We start from the raw sequence: 22,417 nt of genomic DNA, 5'->3' as shown, positions 1-22,417 counted from the left end.
TAGGATGCAGAAAGTGGTGCAGGCCTTTAAGAGGGGGTATGGGTGAGTGTGTGCTGCCTATGGCTGCAATCAATTACAAAGCGTTGGGGCTGCATGTTCTAATCAGAAGCATAAATGTCAGCTCCTTTCCCTCGCACATTCCTCCATTTGCATCCATTAATGCAGAGGGAGAAAGAAAGAGTGTGAGAGCAAGTGAAAAAAGGAGAGAGAGAGAGAGAAACTGTGTCTTGTTTCATATGGAGGAGGTGAGTGCAGGCAGGGTGGTGAAAAGCAAGGTGGAAAAAAGCAGGTCAAGCAGCAATAACTGTAAATAAAGCCAGATTTGTTCAATTTTGCCAAGCAAAAAACAAGTTCAAGATCTTTCTTTTCTCTTTCTCTTTTCTGCTTCCCCTACAAATTGCAAATACATTTTTGAATCCTGAAACTGAATGATGCAAACCAGATCTTGTGTGTTACAATTTGGCCCCAGGCCTAAATGCATGTGCATCAGTGCCCCACTTACAGTTCCTGTGGCTAAATACCTGATGTTAGTCTGATGTTTGTGTATGTACGGACAGAAGACTGTTTTTGCCAGCAGGTACTTAAAAGACTAATAATAAATATTCAGGCTCTGACTTCTGGCTTTGTTCACAGGTCATCTAGGAACACACATACATATGAATAAAGCTAATACTAAGGTAAATTGTTGATGGTTTAGAGATTCTACTTTGATGTCTTTGGATTAGTGGTTTAATTTCCCAGTCCAAATGCAGACGTATCCTTAGGCAGTTGTGCCGGGTGGACTTTAGGTAATTTATGATTACATGTGTGAAAAGTGTTGTGCTTGTAGTGTACAAATTATTTGAGTGGTCAGCGAGTAAAGGCTAGTAAAGTATTATATAAAGTCAGGCTGTTTATCTTGCTTGAGGTTAATTGGTAAATTTAACTTTGATGACAAATGGACCCTGAGAACCTGTGGGTCTTGGTCAAAAGTCATGTCCTTTGGTATTAGCTCCTGCATTTTTATGTTAATACATATGTTTTTAATCACACAAGCAACCAAAATAGGCCAAATTATTTGAAATTCTACATCATATCTGAATAAGTTTTAAAATGTTGGTATTATTAAGCACTGTAATGCAATCTCCAATGTTATATGCACTTTACAAGAAAGTGAGCAAAATTTAAAAGTCAAAAAAATGGTTGAAAAATGGAAATACATGATTAAAAAACAAAATATGGACTGTTTAGAGCCATTAATAAAACCTCTTTCCATTCTAGGGAGTATGAGGAGAGACTTGAAGGACCTGGTTCAGCGCTGATACAGACAAGCAATGGAGCCACAGCTGCGATAGTAATTAGACTTTTATGTATTAAACATACCTTTGTAGAGAGTAAAAAGAAGAAAGCAAAGGGGAAGAGAGGGAAAAAGAGAAGAGGGGGATGAATAGTAGCCAGAGGAGCCACAGAAGCATATCTCTCCCTCTCTTCCTTCCTCTCTGTCTCCCTAAACAGCAAAACAGTGAAAGCTATTCCCCTAGCTCAGTCTGAAAAGCTTCCAAAGTGATTAAAAGTGTGACAGTGTACACTTGTATATGTCTGCATAGGATGTAAACAGCTAACTCTCCCTTGTGCTGGCTCCTTTAGTCTCTTCCCATGCTTTCAACCAGTGAAAAGGCACTGGGTTCGTTCATTCTGCAGTTCAGTTCCTCTCTATTCCTTTTGAGCACTAATTGACCTTTCTCTTGATTTTAATTGATGTTGCATCGGCGAGCACTGGCTCTTGGATTATTCAGTCAAACACGTTTAAGTGGTTCCCAGACTAGAGGCTGGGAAAACATCTTGACAGTAATAAAGCAGTCAAGCAATATTAAATAAAATAAAAACATAAACCTTTACAGTAACTTCTTGTTCGAGAAACTTATTTCTTAAACCATCAACAGTGTTGATTAAAATTCACAGCTGAATGTAAGAAGTACAGGAAAGGTAATACAGGAAAGGTACAGGTAATTAAATATTTCTTTTTTCAATTTATTATGTTTTCTTTGTTAACCTGTCGTTTCCTTCGGTGATGCAGCTTATTTGTGGACAGTGCACATTAATCGTTATTACTCTAAACATGTCAGTGTTAAAAAAATGGCTTGTCACTGGACCAGGTGTAAAATTATCAATAAAAACAACAGTAAAATATAACAACAACATTTAAAACTAAAACAGTAAAAATCTGACAGTAAATGCTTTAAAAAAAATTTGGCAAGTAGCATTCAAACACACACAACACAAAAGACTATTGCTGTTAAACTGTACTGAGCAGACTTTTAGTACAGGCAGTTAAAGTATAACAACACAAAATTATTAAACCAATGGAAGTAAATCCAGATGGGACAGTATGTGACAAAAACAGACCAATAAAAACAACACAAACAAAAAAAGGAAGTGAGAGCCGAAAATGACAAGAGTGCAACAGCTAAGCAGGGTGGAAGGTCAAGTGAAGGACACATGCAAAGGAATGGTTAGAATCCCCAAAGGATGGTTTTCTTCGTGGTAAAACTATGCCCTCTATTATACATAATCTTCTGAATGTGTCTAACATTTTTCCAAAACAGTGTGTTTAACTGTGAAAGTACTAGCTGTACTTCATTCAGTGAAACATGCATATTTGGGATTTGCTAATAAACGGTGTATTAGGATGATAATTTCTGCTGCTAAATTAATCATGAATATGCTACCTAATAATTTAGTAAAAAAATAATCATGCTTAGATGTTATGCACTGCAACTTCTACCTCCTTTGACTGACACCCTAATTCACATGTGCACGTTTGTCTGTATGATGCCTTATGGAGGGGGGGCATATGTTTTACAGGATGAGGTTATTCATAGGTTGTTGTGTTAACCAGGAACACTGCTGAACCTGTCACTTCCTCTCGAGCTGACGTGCTTTATTAGTGAACGGAAGGACGCTCTTGTTTATTCATGCTTAGTCTACAGCACGTGGCATGTGTCAAACGAGATCCACCGTGCATAAGCCTGTTACATTTGTTCAACTTGTGCTGCATTGGTACAATGGCTTTAGTCAGTCAGTTGTGATGGAATCAGATTTGTATCTGAGAATGTGTGTGTGGGAGAACAGGGACACATGCCACAATACTGTGAGAAGGCAGATTGCCAGAGCTCTGAGAAAAGGGGGAAAAAAAGGTGATTGCTCATTTATGGAGACTTGTGGCGGTGGTATCACAACAATGAGGTTTTTTTTTTTGTTTTTTAATGGATGCCTGACTGTCTTCCACAAATAAGCATATGGCTGAAATTAGAAAAATAATAAAAAAAATAAAAATAAATTTCAGCACTCCCAGTGCACAGTCCCCCCCCCCCCCCCCCCCACACTCACACACACACACACACTTCTGAACTTCATTCTGTTTGGCTGTTGTTTTTGTCAGTTTACGACCTAAACCTCCCATTGTTGAATTAACCACAGAGAGAGTGGTGGGTGGCTGGGGCCATGGTGCCAAGGCTACACTGGCCCAAAAAAAAAGCCACAACGCAAACTAACTCTTGGCAGGGGATGGAGAGGCAGTATTTTTCCAAAAACTGATTACCTACCCTCTCTCCAGTGCTCGCTCTCTCTCTGAGACAAGCTGTTCCCTTGGCAGCTGTTTTAACAATGCAGATCCCCAAGCATGAGTGAAGAATGGAGTGTATATGTACACGCATGTGTCCATGCAAGAGAGGGGAGGGAGGTCACAAATCCAGGAACACTCCACATGCAAATCACTATGGAAACGTGCCAGGCTTTTTCTCAGTGAGGCCCTGGGGATGCTGAAACTGAGCACGATTAGCTCTCAACACCAGTGTCAGATGCCGGAAGCCCTTCTCTTTCTGAGGGCTTGGCCTTTTGTTGAAGCTCCTTCCGTTCAATGGCTGGGCCCATTGCCATATTTTTCCAGGTGTAAGTTCTGCTGGAGAGCTAGTTTCACCCCACCAGTTAAACTGGACTGTACCAGTCTGATAGGTATACAGAATATCCAGTCAGTTCCACACAGCCAAGTTTGCTGACAAAGAAGGCAATGAATTAATCCCATGCAATCTTATTATATTCTCTATACACACTGTATGTAGTGGAAATGCTAATGAGTCCTTATAGGTCTCGTTTGAGAATAGATGATACTTTTTCTAAAAATTGAGTCAAATGTGGCCAGGGAGCGTACAGGTAGGAAAAAAGACACATTATTATCCTTCTCTGTAACTGGGTAAATGGCAGATTTTGCCATTTCACAATGGCAATGTAGCAGATGGCAACAGAAGGGTGATGTAAACCTCCTATTTCCCTTTGCCTGATTTTTTTTTTACCGTATTGTTCCAAATGGTAAAGAGACAGGCAACATTTCCGTAACCCAACAGATTGCCTATCTTTGACTTATAAACACCACCAAAAGTGAATCTCTCTTGTCTCCCATCAAAGCACCTTCTTCTCCAAGACCTCCCACTGAGCATGCTAGGAGCCCGCCATCCAGCCCGTAATGCACAGGCAATGAGATTAGGGCCGTTGATGTAAGCCTTGAATTACTCACGTTATGGCTTGATTGGCCAATAATTTAATTGGAGTCACATCTCTGCTTCCCCTGGTTCTTCAGATCCCATCTTCTCTGTCCCTCCTTCTCTCCCATTTTCTCCTCCCTGTCTCTCTCTCGCCTGAGGCAACAACAAGAAGTCTGGCTGTCAGCTTTTGAAGAAGGGTGTGACTGTTTCCATGGAGATTGCAAAACTGATTTATTAAAGGGGATGAAAAAAGGCTTCCATGTAACCTGTTAAACCATAAAACAACAACATCTAATCTCTCACAGCAGCAGAGGACAGAATAACCTTTGTTTATTATATAGTGATACTCTCTGAATACTCAGCAACTGGTATGAAATTAGACTAAAGTAGATAAATACTGATGGACAGCCCAACAAGGCTACTATGTGTACCAGTAGAAGTTAAAACCTGTCATTGCTGTGAATAAAACATAATGAGAGAAGGAGGGATTCATTATAGGAAGACAATACAATATTACAAAGATAATCTTTATTGATCAATTGACGTTAAAGCAGCACTACTGAACTTTGGCAGATAATTACACTTTGGCGCCCCCTAATGAAGGCTAATTCCACATCTGTCCAGCATTCTGTCCCTTCTTTGAGCAATCTCCAGACAATAAAAGCTAGCCCGGTGTTGACTGTTGTCTTATCTCTGTTTCTTTGCTAAATCTGTTATGATGCACATTCAAAACTGCTAATGTGTTGATATCCAGCTACTATCATGTGACACGCTGCTGTTAAGCAAAATGCAGCTGTCACGTGATGCGCCAGGCTGGAACAACAACCTCAGGATGCTGGAGGAGCTGAAGGCCCCGGGAAAGTGCGTAATGAATGTCAGTGTGCCATCAAAACAAGTCGGATGCTGACTTGTTTTATGGTCAGAAACTTATGTAGCATTGCTTTAAGTACACAATCTGACTTACACTAAAAATGCACTCAAAGTTTTTGCATCAAACCACTGAAAAAGAAAAAAGAAAATCCTGATACTGTTGAGCTACAGTGAGTTGCGTAAAGACTCTCAAACAAAGACACTGTTGTGGCATGTTTCTAGTGTACAAATGGACACAGACAATTTAAAAATAGCACCAGTTGTGTTTTTTTTTTTTTTTTACAGTAAAACTTGTTTTCAATTTGTATTTGTATTATGGGATAAATGGTAATAATTCCTGAAATTACAGGGATTTACATAAAAGATGTTGGTCTGTTGGCCTAGAGGGTTACATTGTGAGAGAAAAAGATCACAATTGTGTTTTGATTAAAATAGGATCAATCTTAAATGAGGAACATGAGGATCTGTTACAAGATATATACTGGGAATGAAGTTTACACAACCCCATATGTTTTGACTATTCATTTTTCCTTAAAATGAATTGAGCACATGATAAAAGCTGCATGGAAAACTGATATAATATGATTCTAGATTCAGAAATGTTGAAATTCTTAATGACAAGGCTGTTAGGCAAACTCTTCAGATGCACTTTCCCAGCAATTTTATAAAAATTGCAGATTAGAAATATTTATGTTTTCATGGGTTATTTCTTAACACACTTGGTTCAAATCAAGGGCTAGTCAGTCCAGATAGGGAGTGATGGGATGTAGTGAAGAAAAGCATCCCCATATGTAAGCTTAATCTCGCAGAGGTGCCTCTGAGAGACTGATCATTATTGGACATGGCAGTGCCTCCCTACTAGTTTACTTATCAAGGTAGCTTCTTTTTTTTTCTGACAGCTATGAGGTGTCCGTACACTGTTAATAAGGGTATACTGACACTGTGCTTTGCACCACGGTTGCTATAGTGCAAGTCGTAATACTGCTATGAAAACAAATGGTATCCAAAGCTCTGACTTGCTCTCATGAGGACCAATAGAGTCTGAGAGAGACAGCCAGTTTACTGTTTAGATAAGGTGGTTGTCGAGATACCGCACATGAGGAGCAAAAAGGAAGGAAAAGAGGCATTAGCAGATCAACTGATGTGCAAACAGCCTCGAGTATACATTTGAGGGGTTCTCTGGTCTTATTTAACTATATGGAGGCTAAAGAGCTGATTCTGTTTGACTACTTATTTCAAAATGAATTTGTGAAGAGCGTTCGCTACTCTGCAAATTAGCCTGGGAGACATTTTCCATCTATGTCACAAACCAAGCAGAGAGAAGGATGCGGATGGATGCTTCCTCTACTGAGCTGGTGGCTTGATGGTAATCACGTCTCTGGTTTTTCCTCCCTTTTCCAGCTTGTCTACCGTTCTCAGTTTTAACGTTCTTCAGCTGTCAGACTCTTTTGGATGAAGGCAGCCATCTGTTATAAATCACATCATGCTCTGAATCAAATGTAACAACACACACACAGTCATGTAAACACAGGCATACAAAAAATGATGGCAGGAGACAAATCACAGTTGCAGGCAGAAACAAAGATTTCAATAAGAGTTGAACACATTTGACGCATATGACAAGGCATTCATGTAGGTGCGAGCTGTGGAACATATACAAAGTCTAAAAAGCATGCATGTGAAACAAAAGAAGGTCTAATTATTTAAAATTCAAAACACAAAACAGGTACAGAAATAAAAAGCTTAAAAATCACTGTAATCATCCATGGCAGCCAGATGAACCCCCAAAGGAACTGCCAGGACATCTCTGAGAGCATGTTAAGAAGCAATCAAAGAGAAAGGTCACCACCTTGATGGTGTCATGTGATAACAGGGGGACAACAGCACTGAGATAACCCAAGAGATAACACAAAGATAAAAACAAAAGACAGCAGCATGATAAGGCACACGCAATACAACAGCAACACAGAGATGGCATGAAGAATACAGAGATGACACGGAAAACAAATGCATCACAAGCAAAGCACAAGAAACCAGCACTCGGGCCAACTATCAAGCATACAGTAAGTGAAGGAGACAGAATAGCTACTTTTAAGAGTGGAGTGCAGAAATGAGAAACTGACAGATATAACAAAGACAAATGGAGATAACAGGAAAGAGGGAGAGAGAAAGGGAAATAACAGAAGTCAGCGCGCACTAGCAAAACTGACATTACAATGCACACAAGTGAAATATTGACACTGCAGAGACGAAAGTGGCAGCAGAGAATTCAGCAACCACCAGAAAAGAGTTGCTTTGAATACTTGTGCGTTTGCAAGACAAGTTCTTTATGAAGGTGACATTTGCAAATGAGCTGCTTATTAAAACTCGAGAAAACAGGACAAAATTAATAAAAAACAAGGCAGGAGGCATCACAAAGTTTCAAGTGTGAGTTTCATTGTGTGGTAGAGACACATTTGGATCCTGGGAGCGGGTTTTGCAAATGTGCTGATGCTTTCTTTTCTTAGGGAAAACACTTAGATGGAGGGGCAATGATCTAAAATCACCTCAGAGGGGCCTAAATTACCCATGCACCATATATCTACCTGTCTCCTCTTCATTTCTCCTTCTGAACTGCTGACCATCTCCAACTCCATTCCCACCCTGGGGAAAACCTTGCAGTTAAAGATTCCCCTTACCACAGTGCCTTACACTCTAATCCTCCTCTTTTTTTTCCTCCACACTCTTTTCCTTTTCTCCTTCTACCCTGCAAAGTCACACTCGTAGTGTGACTTACAGGACACGGCTTTAGGTCTCAACTTCTTCTCACAGATAAACTACCCTGACCTTCCTTTTGTTTTTTTTCTTTTAAGAGCTCAGGATGAAAGTTGAATAATACAAGATGAGACATGTAGGGTGAAAATGCACAAAACTACACAGAGAAAAAAGCATTTATCACAATTCACAGGGCTGGATAATCTGATGTGAAACTATCCTGCTTTTTTATTATCACCTCTCCTTGCATGGCCATGTCCACACACAAAGCCTCATGGGAGCAGAGATGAAAAGGATGAAAAGGGACCCGTTACTCTGGCTTTCTTCTTCCTCATTAGGCAGAATGAGCGACTGACTTGGTGTCAGAGAGCTGATCATCAACTCCAGCCCTGATCTGCCCTGATCTGCTCTGCCTGGGCTCGCAGCTCCCCTCCTACTACAGACCTCTCACATATGATTGAAGCTGCTGGAAATGGAAACAGTCAGTATAATTTCACATGGCATACCCGTGGAATTCATTAAAGAGGCAGATAGAGAGGGAGGCAGAGTGAAAGATGGGTTGCTATGAAAAGAGAAAAGTAATGGAACATGAAAAACAAGGGGCTTTTAAGGTGTGGTGATGGTATAGATTTCACCTGAATCAGATACAGTTAAAGAAATCAAAAGGCTTCCACCTTTAACGCCATTTAGAAACTGCACCGATCATCTAATTATTGCAAAAAACAGACATGAGGAAATGGAAATAATTACAATGCTCTGTTGTTTTGCAAATATATGCAATGCTATAAAAACAAAAAATCCAATGTACCATGGGTTCATCTGCTGCAGACACACAGATTTGCCTTTCAGCTTCAGAGTTAGCACTGATACAAGCTCTAATCTGATTGTGATGCAGCCATTAAATATGACGTACATGGAGTGAATCTCAGGCGATTGGAATGTGAGCTCACACAAGCGTGGAAGTGGAAGTAAGCAGTATCTTAAAGCTGGCATGTGGACTAATGCTGTGGCGCTGGGTTGGTTTCATTAATCAAATTAAATTTTCCACTAAATTAAATGTGCATTTTAAGGAATTACATTTTAAAGAAGTTTGTTCTGAGTAAGTAGTGAATATTTCACCTGATCCCAGTCAGTTAAATCCATTTAAAAAGGGCTCCAAAATCATAGATGTTTTCACTGCACAAAAATAGCCAAAATGATCTTTGACCATAAAAACAAATGTCTCTGTGAGGATGGGGCACATCAAACAGTGCTGATCTACACAGAGGCATGTTGAACGGATAAGCGCTTGTGCATTTTATAAAACTGAATTGCAATTTACAAACAGCACACTTAATGGATGCATTCAATGAAATGAACAACTGGAGGCAGTGTCCTGAATTAAACAAAATGTAGAACAAAGATGTCTGAAGTGGAGATTGTGTAAACTGGAAAAAATGTCAAAAAGGGAGCAGTGGCACAGAACAAGCAACTATACTATGATTTACAAGCACCAATGTCCAGCACATGACAATACTTTAACAGGAAATTGAGTCATGTTTCACTCAAGTTGATGCTGCTTATTATGGGTTGCTTTTAGTCTATCAAGCTGATGGATGAAAAATAGGACTTCTGCTTACTATTATCACTTTTAATACAATTTACAAACAAACAAAAGCTCTGTATATTGTACATGACATTTTCTGTTGCAGGGATTTTACAGTTTTTATGCCTCTGCTCTCACTGGTTCTAATACAAATAGCCCTAAACCTGCCCTTTGCAAAAATTAAGCACTTTTAATGGCCTATAACACATCAGTTACACCAGTATTACAGAAAACAGTTGTTTTGTTATCCTACTGAATGTTTTACAAATCTTCTTTGGCACAGATTCCGCCGTGTGTGAAGGTAACACTATAAAACCCTGCCTCTCAGATCACATGATCTGCACATATATGCCAGAACTGCTGATCATGAAGTTTTACATAAGTGAGCTGAATACATGAATGAGCAACAACGTTAAAATACCAAGCATTAAAAAAAAAGCTGTTCAGTTGAAAATGAAAAATAGATGTTGATTTTTGCTGAGTGAACATAGAAGAGAAGATGATGAAGAAGGTCACTAGGTTATTAATTTTTTTATATTTGTTTTGTTTGTTTTGTTTATGCACTGGGGTGTTTCTTTTTTTTTTTTTTACCAGTGCAAGTCAATGGAAAAAGTTATGTTTATGTTTGCTTGCGTGCTATGAAGTAATAAACCCTTAAACCTTATGGATTTAATTTGGAAAATGGACTTCTTTTTTGAAACACTGATGAAAACAAATGGAAATGGGTCAGCGAAATCAGGGAAGAGGGAAGGAGATCTATATGCATTCAGAAGCACCAAAAGTAATAATAATAATTAAAAAAAGAGTTAAGTTCACCCAGATAATGATTTTATGTAAGTAACGATTTAGTTAAATCGCATTTCTGTGTGGCTGTGGGAAGTTAAAGAGTAGTGGGAAAAGAATGTGCCAAACACTTGGTGAAAGCTTTCTTTAACACTGATGCTGCACCATTGATTTTCCAATACTTACGTCTTTTCACGGGTTTTCTTCTCAAAGCCAGCTGAGTAAATGAATGCAAAGCGTTTCACCTGGTCTGTGTATGTGCAGGTGTGGGTCTGTGTGTGTGTGTGTGTGTGTCAGTGCTGGGTTGCGGGAGCCCAGTCCTTTGAACACTGTCTCTGTGGGCCCTGCTAATTGAGCCAGATCAATTCACAGAGACGGCAAGCAGGTTGGCACAGTTGCCACATCAAAGAGATTCTAATAACTGCACACGGTGGCCATTACCAAGCCGGGAAAAGCCATATTTATGTTTGCTTCAAAGCAAGCATGGCAGCATTGAACATACTGAGAATGTAGGGCCTTGAGTGTTCTTTTTCAAGCCAATGATTTAGACACAAGGCCATTTTAAAGCAATTTTAGACCAGAATAGACAATTCACACGTACATAAACTGAACCACTCAAATTGAGCTTTAATTAGATCAATTTTTGCAGCGAGTGTATAGCAATAAAAATAACACATGGAAAAACACCCTAATGACAGGCTAATACTCTCAAGTAGAACCTGCAATAATATTCAAATTAGTGCTTGTCAGTTCCTTAAACACAAAGAGCACAAAGAACTGGGTATGGCACGCTTTCAGGAAACAGTGTACCATATGTGGAGCCTTGCAAAGCTTTAAACTGTAGTAGACCATAGCTCATGTATCTATTGTATCACCACAGGAGCAAGAAAAGGACATGATCTGGAAATGGAAAAAATAGCCAAATGTAAAACTATAACAGGTCTAACAAAGTCTGTCCAAAGCCTGGAGGCTAACAGGCCTATCAGTACAAAGTCTGATTCTGGTGCAGGACTGAATCCAATGATCTCTGAGGCTCCATCAGTCAATCTTTGAGGAGCTTGCATGAGCATAAGCTGAGCCAATTTGGGTATATAGCTGTTTTTGGACAGTGTGTGCTGAGCAGTGAGTGTATACAGCTTTAGTAAGCCCCGAGAGTATAAAACATATCAGTCACCAGCTGCACTGCTTCAAAAAAAAAGCTACTACATGCTACTAAAGTCGATTCCAACTGTATTTATTCTTCCATTTACACAGCTGGCCATTAGTTTAGTAACATGTAAAAGCCGAGTAGGCGGAAGAGAGTAAATGTTTTTGTCATGACAAACTTTCTAGTATAAGCACATGGCTATTTCCTGGAGACAGAGTGTATTAGTGTAAACTTGATTCATTTGGTACCATCTAAGATAAAAGCAGATCTACTCGGTTATTATGTTTTGGCCACCGCTGCTCTGATCTCTCTCTACTGCAGGATTAGTCATGCTGATGCTGACAGTTATCTTCTTCCTCATCATCTCTCCATGGATCACTTTCTCACTTGGCTCTCTCGGCCTGATGAGTGATAAGTTTGTAACTTTGTTCATTAGTGCTGGTCCATCTCTTGGAGTACAGCCTGTCTGAGGTGATATTATGGGTGGCAGTGTTCTCACCTTTGCCTTCCAGTGCCCTTACTTTCTCCAGCATCTTATTTCTTGAGGCCCTCAAATCCATTTTTCTCTCAATTTTTCTTAACTTTTCTTACTTCGTCTCTTTTTTTCCCACTTCAACTCTCTGTGTCTGATTCTCACTTTCTCTCATGCTTGCAGCTCGGCACGTCTCCGCGTTGCTCTGCAAAATAATTTACCACATGCAGTGCTCCCGCGGATGATTGAAGCATAATTAGACAGCAGAGACAGAGGAAGCCAACAGAGGTGCTTGGGAGCCAGCGCTCGTCAGATGGTCCGTCTCACTCTCACTGGCTTTGCCCTTCAAAAGTATGACTTCTGCAGGAAGAACTGGGAGGGAATATTGCACTCGGCTAATTTCAGTAAAAAAAAACAAACAAACAAGAAAAAATTTAAATGAGTCATATTGTCTTGCTGCACTGCAGATATTTCTGGAGGCTTTCATTTAATCACTTATTTCCTTTAATTATTTTCATTTAAAACACCACAAACTGAATTGATTTTTTTTTATAGCTGGGTGTAAATTTGCACAAACATGCCAATAAATATGCAGAGCTGCCTATGTTAAATTAAGAGACAGGTATTTTGATTTGTATTACAGTCTCAGAAAGCTATACTCTCACCTTGGTGAAGTAAATCAGAGACACAAGTGATCTCTAAAGGGCTAAAACTGAACATGAAGGATTTACATGCTATGCTTATGTGACGACAAGCATCATTCAGATCCTTCTGCTGCATACAGATGCAGAGTGTGGAAGGCAAAAAATATGGAAGGAATGAGCTGCTGTGAGTGACTGTAATCATTAGGATGCCGGTGTTGATGGCAGCTTCAGAGGGAAAGTGCTGATCACCACACTGACACCATATGCTTTGCCAACAAACACTGAGGCACATGTCAGAGGGGAATTGGCATTGCATTCAAGGTGGCACATCGCACGGAGAGGTGCGTAATGCTGCTGAGTGAGCACCTGTATCCCAGAAGTCTGTCCAATTATCCTGCTGTATGCATAGTACGCTGTATTCCCGCTGCATTTTCTCCAGATTTAACCCATGCTGAGGGAAAGGCAGGCCTCACTGGGACTAGCTGTTGTAAGCAACCAGCTGTAACAGCACTGTCAGCCGTCCCTTTGATTATCACCCAAAGGTCATCCTGTGTTCAGCCGAACCAAGGGGTCCTGGGTGTCAGCAGAGCTAAGACGTCAGAGGAGTCACCTTTAAAGGATAATAAGAGGACTGCTGACTGACTGCAGAAAAATCCCCGGGGCGCGGGGAGGCTGTGGTAGGGTTGGCGGCCTGTGCTTTTCGCATGAATATAAATGTGATATTGACAGGAAATCTTCCCCAGGAGAGAGGAAGGAAAAGTAGAAGAGTAAAAGTAAAAGTGAGCCAAGAGGAAGTGGTTTGTTCCACACTGTTAAACCATCTGAAGCCTCCGCTGGTGACTACTTGTTGATGGGCCAGTCCTTGCTTTCTGTTTTAATAAACATTTGAGATTCACTTAATTGAGGCACTTTAATGGTGGTAATTTCTCCACTTTTAGGGAAAGTGAGAAGCAAGCAGCTCCTTTCTGTCTGCCTCAATCTTTGACGAACCCAATAAATACTGGTAATAATGGAAAGGCTCAGCATTTTCAAAACACAGACATTAGATGCTGGAGGCACAGGTCTCAGAACTATGTAGATCAAAACAGATCTAACGTGCCAGATATAGGAAACTAGAAAGAAGAAATAAACTTTGAGGGAAGAAACTTGAAATTGCACTAATGTAGATGCATTTTTATGAGTATCACAAGATTTCTATTGAGATCCAAAGTTAATATTAGCCAGAACTTCAGCGAAGCCCAGTACAAAGTACTGTATGTTGTCAAAGAATATTAGAGCTACTTTGCTCCTTCTAGGCCGTCCACACTGAAAAATGTGGGGAAAAAAAATAAAGAACAAAAAGGACAGCTTTGTTTTCATCCGGGCTGTTATCAGCAGAAGCTGACTGCAGCGAGAATAGGGAGGGATGATTTCCATAAAGACTGGCTGTTGTCTGAAAGCAAGCAGCTGTCAGGCGGAATTACCTCTCCGACACAGACACCACAATCGAGGGCGCCCTTCCCATAATTCAGTCTGATTGGCTCAAGGGGAAAATGGCAGCCTGTGGAGAGTGAGGCGAGCGGCTGCTTGACAGGTTTGCATCTGCGAAGCTAGACGCGCTGTTTGCCTGTTATCATTCTGTCTGCTCGACGTGTCAGTTTTCTCACTTTGGAAAGCTACCTGAACAAAGTGGCAAAGAGAATAGAGTCCACAGTGCGAGGAAGAAAATACGTGCCTGTGCTCTGTTTAATAAAGTTGTGCTATTTTCATATGCAATTTTCCCCCTGTACTTTTTATAAAGACAAACTTTTTAAACCATTTCAACTGTGTGACATGTGCACACTGAGCTTATATAGTTAAAATTCCACTCTTTCATCTTTAAAATCTAATCAATTTGTAAGGCAATAGTTTAATTTAATTTGCAATAAATCCTCTTATGAGGATTGATACTCATGTCATGCTCTATTATATTGTAATACTTAATGTATCAGGCAATTTGTAATGAACCATTGCTGTTCATAACTGCTTAGGGCCATCATGCTATCATCATACTTAAGACAAAAATAACTTAATAGCAAGTTGTTATATGTATGTATCAACAATATAGTCTGCACAAGCAAACATGCCGACAAACACTGTCAAGTTGAATTCACAAACTCGCACAATTTGCAATAGATGCACACTCAAACATACCCACACTCACGCTTCTCACCTATGATAAGTGTTCTTATCTGTGACTTGTGTAGAGGTGAGTGACAGGGAGGGAGGCATGGGGGGGAGTGTCCTTTAGGTGTCTTAATTATGACTCCTCTCCTCCCTCTCGTTGTCACCATCCCCAGGGGAGGGCAAGACAAAAGGAAGGCAATGTTTCATCTCCGCTGCCGTGGTATTTCAAATTCCGAGGGGAACAAGAGGAGAGAGACAGCGTGGTGTTTCTTTGGTGGAAAAAAGAGCAAATCGAGTGATGCTTTACTTTTCTCCTGTTTTTTGCCTGCTTTCCAGCTGTGTTTAAAATAAGGCACCTTAATAAAAGCGTTTTAATGGCGGCAAGGCAGGGAAAAAGGTGCAACTTGATTACTGTGACAGTTTTATTTAATGAGCTCAAAGCCTCTGGCTCTGACTTGCTGTTCGTTTATTACTTTGTTGTGGAGAGATATATGTGACAAAACGGAGCAGAGGGAGATAAAGAATGAGGCTGAATGTTCTTATTGAGGAAGTAGTCAGTAGTGTTAGCAAGACTCGTCGTGATTTACACCCTCCTCAGAGCTCACCTGCGCTTTTATCCAGCCCCACCAGGGAATGCTGCTCGGCCAAGACAGAAGAGTGTTGGGTGTGAGAGACACCTTGGCAGGTAGGCAGATGCAAAGAACAACACGCTGTTAATTATTGATGGGAATAAATTGCACTCACTGGACGCTGGCACAGTTGATGTGAATATAAATACAGTTATGAATGTGTGCTGATGGGGAAGAAAAGAGGGTCAGACAAAACCGTATTAAACAAAAGAAATAGAGAAAAGGAAGAAAGGGTGATTTGGAGGTGTTAGGAGGAGGAGCTGGTAGAGTGATGGTAGCGATACCTGGTAAAGAGACATTAGAGAGATGCAGAGGGAGTCTATAAAAGCAAACTACTCCTTAATGTCTCTCGCAAGTGTGATAAAAGCACAGAGCTGCAGCAGAGCATGCTGGCCTTTCCATTTGTGTGAACAGAGCAAGGGAGCATTCAAAGCTAAACTATTATACACAAATGCTAATAGGAAATGATTTTGTGAATGTGCTCACACACTCGTATGCAAACAAAGATTTCTTAAAAAGGTCAGCTCTTTTGTTTTGGGACACAGGGCCCCTCTCATGAAAATATTGACTCAAAGAAAGGGAGCAATGCAAAGCGCGGTCTTAAAAATGAGATGGACAAAGAGCTTATCTGTATTCTGAGAGCTTGCCCTCATATAAATATTGGAAGAAGGACACTGGTGGGGAAAGGAAACGGCCAAATGGTGCATTTGAGAAATGGCACACCTGAGCACCACACAGAATATCATCTCCTCCTGTCAGATCCCATCCCATTTGATCAAAATAATTGCCACCTTCATCGTTATCATCAATTCTGTCATCTTTACTGGCGCCATTCTCCATCTCATCATGCCTCCTTTGGCTTCAAGGGGAGGGGATTTTTTTGGGATCAGATCAAATGCTTACATCTCATCTGAGAAAATCACTCAAAGCCATCACCATATTTATTGCTTCAATGCTACTGACATTTTCTTCACCTATTTAGATATTCCAACACTACCAAATATTTGATTGGAGCAAAAAATAGCCTGACTGACTTGTCAATCACAGATGTCTAGAAAAAAACAGGGACTTGCTGGGTTTTAGTTTACGATGAGTCTGTGCAGTCAAGAAATTAAAAAATAAAAGATAAATATGAAAAAAAGATATGAACACAGCTGAGGGTTGCAGTGCATAAACAGTGCCAGCGACATTCACGCTATGCCTGTAGCCTCCACATGTATGACTGTATAGCTCTCATCATGCAACTCACTGGGGCTCTCTTTGTCCACTTAACACTTTTTACCCCATTGTTCCTAATGAGTAGGGAGCATACCTGTATATGCAAGGACATGCAGCAACCTTGAGAGCTCCACACTTCGTTTTTTTGGCTGCTCAGAGAACTAAAAGTTTTAGGTTTTTGAACTTTTCACAAAGGAACAAGTTATGTTATGCCACTTTACTTATGCAACTAAAGCTACACCCACAAAGAAATTGAACTAATTTTGTTTAAATAAAAAAGATTTCTGAAAAGATTAAATTACTTCAAAACAATTGAAAACAACTTAAGAAAAACAAAACAAAAAAAAAACAATTGAAAACATTGTAGTAGACATGCCAGGTCTGTAAGCAGTACTTCAACACGAGAGTAAGACATGGATCATGTGCATAAACTTGTGCAGTGTAAACAAACATATGAAGAAAATGATGGTGTAGAAGATGTAAAATCGAGCTAAATAGCAGGCAGTTGTATAGATTTTGGATTTTTTATTTTTGTTTATTTTTATTTATTTATTTATTTATTTTTGCAGATTTTGCTGTAAAAGCCATATCAGGTGTCAGAAACAAAACGGTGGCATTTTCAGATTTATCCACTTAGGGAACCAGTTTTAAAAAAATGAAGTTTTCAGGCTTCCAAAACACAGATTTCACATGGACTAAATATCCAAATGATCAAAAACTTTAGCAGATCCACCTAAAATCATCTACCTGTGGACATAATCAAATTAAAAATGGCAGGAACTGTCCCTCTGGAAACCAAGAAAATGGAAAATAAATTTGCTCTCGCTGTGTCTGTCTTTCCTGAGCAGTAGGCTATGTCAGTAATAATCAGCAGAAAGACAAAAAAAAAAAAAAAAAAAGCCTTTTTTCACATCTTTTGAAATGTGCAATAGGATATCAGATCAGATCCTTAAAATTAATGTACCCGTATAAACAATGTTATGACATTGTAACAAAACAGAGTTTGCTACCCTATGCAATGACATACTGTGATGTGGCACACATTCATACTCCAACCCATCACAACAAGCCTACAGCACCTCACACTTGCACACATCTTGTCCTTCCACAGTGTCAGCAAGATAAAACAGCCCTACATACACAACAGTGACCTCCCAATGTGTCATGTAACGACCCTCAAAGGCAGTTAACAGCACACATTGAAGAGTCTTCTTACATTATAGTGAACAATTTTGTCATTAAACCACAAAGTGCTGTGGAAAATTACTTCCTATAAAAGTGTGTTTATAGTCAAAAGCAGTTTGGTATGTGGGAGTCTTCAGATCCATCCAGATCTATTAAGTCTGTTTAATGTAAAATATGAAACCCCTGGAGGGACGCTGAATGAGCAACGAAGTGCTAATGATAATGCATGAGGAAGTGGAAATGCTAACTTGTTATCAAAAACTTCTTACCTTGGCCATTTGGGCCTGCACCCCAGTGGCTTTGAGAGACGACACGGCCTTCTGTGCTGCAGCTGGGCTGTCAAAATCCACAAAGCCATAGCCTGGAGAGAAAATAGAGGAGAGAGAGAAGGAAAAAAAAAAAGAAAAAAAAATAGACTTTAGTCAGGAAAAAATGAAGTCAGATGACTAACAAGGAGAATGACAGGCACTTGGTAATTGTAGCAGTAATAGGTTGGTAACATGACTACAGAGGCTGCCAGTTCTCATATCTAGTGAGCACTACATTGTTTGATAATTAGCGACACTGACGTTCATAGGGGGATGCTATGCATCTTAATTAGTAGCATGGATGAGCGATTTAGTAATAACAAACCCCGGCACCCTGCCCACCTCTACCTCCACACACACACCCACAGTCTGATCCACTGATTCAAACACGGTTACACACACTTTGGTGCGAACATGCATAAACAAAATCCACACTGAGTTGCTATCTGTAATACTTTGGGAATTAATAACTCATATGCATTAATTGCAATTAATGTAATAGTAATTTATGAAAGCGCCATGATTTTAAATCAATAATTAAAGAATACTGCAGCCGCTCACACACATACGCAGAGAAGTGTCAATTAATTCTTCAAAAAGTCACTTTTCACTTGTTCAGCCTTTAGATTTTTGGAGACTGTGAAGCTGGCAGGCCCACATCGTGTTCCTCAACGGCCAGCATATTAACACAAGCCCATTTCACAGCCTCCATAATCCTCTCCCCGGTAACAAATCTCTCAAAGGTTGACAGCATACCAGAGCTACTGCCATTTCTCTCTCTCCCTTTCTTCAACCCCATCTCGCTCACATACTCATAAAGACACACTATTTCTCACAATTTAACCTCTCCGTTCATCTTCTTCTGTCCTTCTGTGCCTCTAAAACACTTTCTCTCTCTGTCTATCTCTCATATTTTTCCCGACATTAACAGCCACCAGCCCCCATCTGGAAATTCATCAGCGGAGAGAAGCGGGGGGAATGAAATCTGTGGCTGTGATTTATGAGTTATTGTGATCCCAACGTTCTGCGGGATGTATCGGAGACGGGGGTCACGTCTGTGTTAATTAAAATTTGGTGGCGGATTAAAAGCAGTCAATGGTGCCCTCTGATCCACTTTTTCAGAAGGAAAGTGTAATTAGAAAAGGATAATAGCTGTGAGATGTGGGGAGGGAGGTGGGGAGAGGATTCGCCTTTGCGGTTACCACATCAACTTACCGACAATCATATGCTAACATGTATGAGCACAGAAAAATAAGATGTGAGCCCAGGGCCGGTTCTAGGAATGCATACATGAGGGGGCAGGCATAAATTTGAAGGGGGCACTATGAGTACATACTTCAGCATTTTCTTGTTGTTGTTTTTTAAGTGTTTCTTTAACGGAACTGTGCTGTTAGTGGAGTCCAACTTCAAAGAAATGGATTGCACTTTGTCAGGCCTCTACTCTAAGACCTGTCCAGCTTGGGTGTCCCACCTGAAACCAAAGCTCCTGCTGGTATAGCTCTTAGAGTCACTGAGGCACGCAAACCCCCTGACCACAATAAGGTGGCAATCCCTCAGTGGGGGAACAGAAAATATCAATAACAAAATGAAGTAAGAAAAAAGAAAAGAATGATCCATTATCAAAGCTTTAACAACCAACAAAATAACAATTGCCCTATTGGACAGCCATTAGATGTCTAAGCATTTTGAATAAATTTGAAACTAATAACAATAAACTCAACTATCTGTGTGTTTGTTTCTGTCTGTATATAGACCATAATGATTAAAGAATCAGCACTACCTTTTTTAAAAGCTCTAAAAAATGGATGCATCATGCAGGAGGACTGAATGAAACTTTCCAAAGTGGGTTTTGTGGCCGGAGTTTTTTTTTTTTCTAACTACAACTCTCCAAGATCGGAAATGCACATTGTCGTCTGTTTAAGCTGAGGCATACATGAAGCTCTGAGCTGAACTGCTGAAAGCAGCGGGAATGTAGAGTGAAACTTTCTGTTATTTTTTTCTTCAAACTAGCATGCTGAACTAAAGGCTGGGCGGAGCTTGAGGGGTCTCATATGCGCAGCTTGTTTTCCCTCAGTCTGTATTGTACCGAGGAGGCAGTCACATCTATGGCCCGTGCGTGATTGATCACTGCTCCTACTAACAGGCGTAGACACGTTTAAATAGAACAGAAACAAACCCCAGTTGACAGAATAGATGCAATAAATACGTCTGTTATTATAAGTATTTATTCAGTATCGCTACAACACATTTAACAGAGCTTTACTCTATAAGTTTTACCGCTGGAGCTCAGCAGCCGCTCTCTCTACGAGGGGGAGAAATATGACACCGCAAGATCAGGCTGTATGTCAACTCATTTGCATACTAAACACTGATTGGTTGTTTTCTGTGGTGGTGGGAAGGACTTGTTGAAGACAGTACAATGGATCCTGTGAAGCTCCGACACACAGCGTTCAGTACAGAGGGGAGAGAGCGTTTGGAGAGATTTGCCCATTTCGGCGCATTTGATTGAGGGGGCAGAATGTTTGTTTGAGGGGGCACTGCCCCCTCTTGCCCCTGCGTAAAGCCGGCCTTGTGTGAGCCTAGTCCATACAAACAGTGAAACACTTGCTGTCATTTGAGGTGTGTGCTGTGGTAAAGCGGGGTCATTTTCCTGTTGGGTGGCGGTGAAGGAGTGCAGGGTAATGTGAAAATCATAACCTGTGGCAAAAGAGAAATCGAGCGCGAGGACTGATTAATGGCCAGCTGTTAGAGTGAGGCTGGGAGGGGTGGCTCTTTAATTGTAGAAATATGAAGAGCTGGAGTAATATGTCCAGATTCAAGCAGGCACTCATAAGAAGAACTGGAGCTTTTTTTCTTCTCAAGGATTACTTTTCAAGCAGCTGCAATTGCACAATGCAGTCAACCATTATGCTACATCCGATAAAGGACAAATGTGCAACTTTAGTCATTCAAGAAAGGGACTTTCATATAAGTAAAATTGTTCAATTTCACCAGTTATCCCCAAGAATTTTCTATAACTTGGTCGATTTCTTTTTTGACCAGAGATATCAATCACATCCTAAATGCAGTGGATTTAAGTGATTACTTATTGTGATAAACTGGCAATAACATCTGTTGTCAGGGACAGTTTCCTGATGTGATCAAACTTTAAAGAGTTGGACCACAGACTGAGGATTAACCCATAAATTGTTTCTTCAATTCAAGTTTTTAAATCATTGTAAAGTGGTGTCCAATGGAGTGTTTGGATACTTACCTAAAAGTGACTATCTTTTATGTAAAAATCATTTAAGTAAAAGAAAATATCCTGTAATACAAGTTTAACTAAAGCAGAAGTACTTGGCTGGTCTTAATGACATGGTATTATTATTAAGGAGACGTCAGTGTGTAAGCATCATGTTAAATTTGGGGCTGTTGGAGCCCAAAATGTGATAAACAACTCAGCAGTAGATTTTTATATACAGGAGCATGTGATAAATCTGAGTGACTGTGGGATGAGTAATTGGACAGAACAGAAAAAAGTTCAGATACATAAATCTGCCTCAGTGTTCAGACTTTTTCCTCTTCTAGTTTTGGATTTTGGGAAGACATTTTATCCAATTCACATTACAAGTTTAGAAAAGACAAAGCCAAGTACTCATACATATGTAAAAAATGACTTACTGAAATTTCAAAGCCGAAAAAATCTCTTTCTTTAAAATCTTTCTACATGTACCTTAAATGTAGTGAACCCAAAGAAATACACTGAATGATCTGGAGCTGCCAAATAAATCTAGTGTAGTAGGGAGAACAACATTTATTCCCTGGATGTAATGCTAATAAAGTTTGTGGGTGAATAAAATAATAATACTAGAAACACATAAGTGGATTTACTTGCTTTCAATCAAAGGATGCATCTATGTTTTGTGCAGTGTGTGTCTGCTATATATGGATAACAGAGCAGCACTTCTTCTTTTGGTGTTCTGATTATGCTGGTGAATGGAGTTGCATTTTAAAACCTGAGGTTCTCAATTTGGGAGAATTGGAGAACTAATGAAATGGCCATTTTGGAGACCTCGCTTTAACAGTCTGTACTAAACTTCTCAAATTTAGTTTCTGCTTGACTTTATCAGAGTTGGCCTTTGCAGAGATAATAACCATATCAATGGTCATATCAAAAC

At 40.0% G+C, this 22,417-nt stretch overlaps 1 protein-coding gene across 5 annotated transcripts in view; it reads right to left on the bottom strand.

Moving 5' to 3' along the window:
• Window positions 1–22,417, bottom strand: part of rbms3 (RNA binding motif, single stranded interacting protein) — a 306,045-nt gene that overhangs the window by 115,134 nt on the left and 168,494 nt on the right. For all 5 annotated transcript variants that reach the window (XM_042011495.1, XM_042011491.1, XM_042011493.1 and 2 more), the window contains one exon: window positions 18,222–18,313. In XM_042011495.1, the coding sequence (XP_041867429.1) occupies window positions 18,222–18,313 (92 nt within the window). The remainder of the gene's footprint in view (window positions 1–18,221; window positions 18,314–22,417) is intronic.

This window comes from Melanotaenia boesemani, chromosome 17, assembly GCF_017639745.1.
Source record: "Melanotaenia boesemani isolate fMelBoe1 chromosome 17, fMelBoe1.pri, whole genome shotgun sequence".
Lineage (NCBI taxonomy): Eukaryota > Metazoa > Chordata > Actinopteri > Atheriniformes > Melanotaeniidae > Melanotaenia > Melanotaenia boesemani.
The sequence above is the reverse complement of the archived record's forward strand: the minus strand, read 5'-3'. Positions and strand labels throughout refer to the sequence as shown.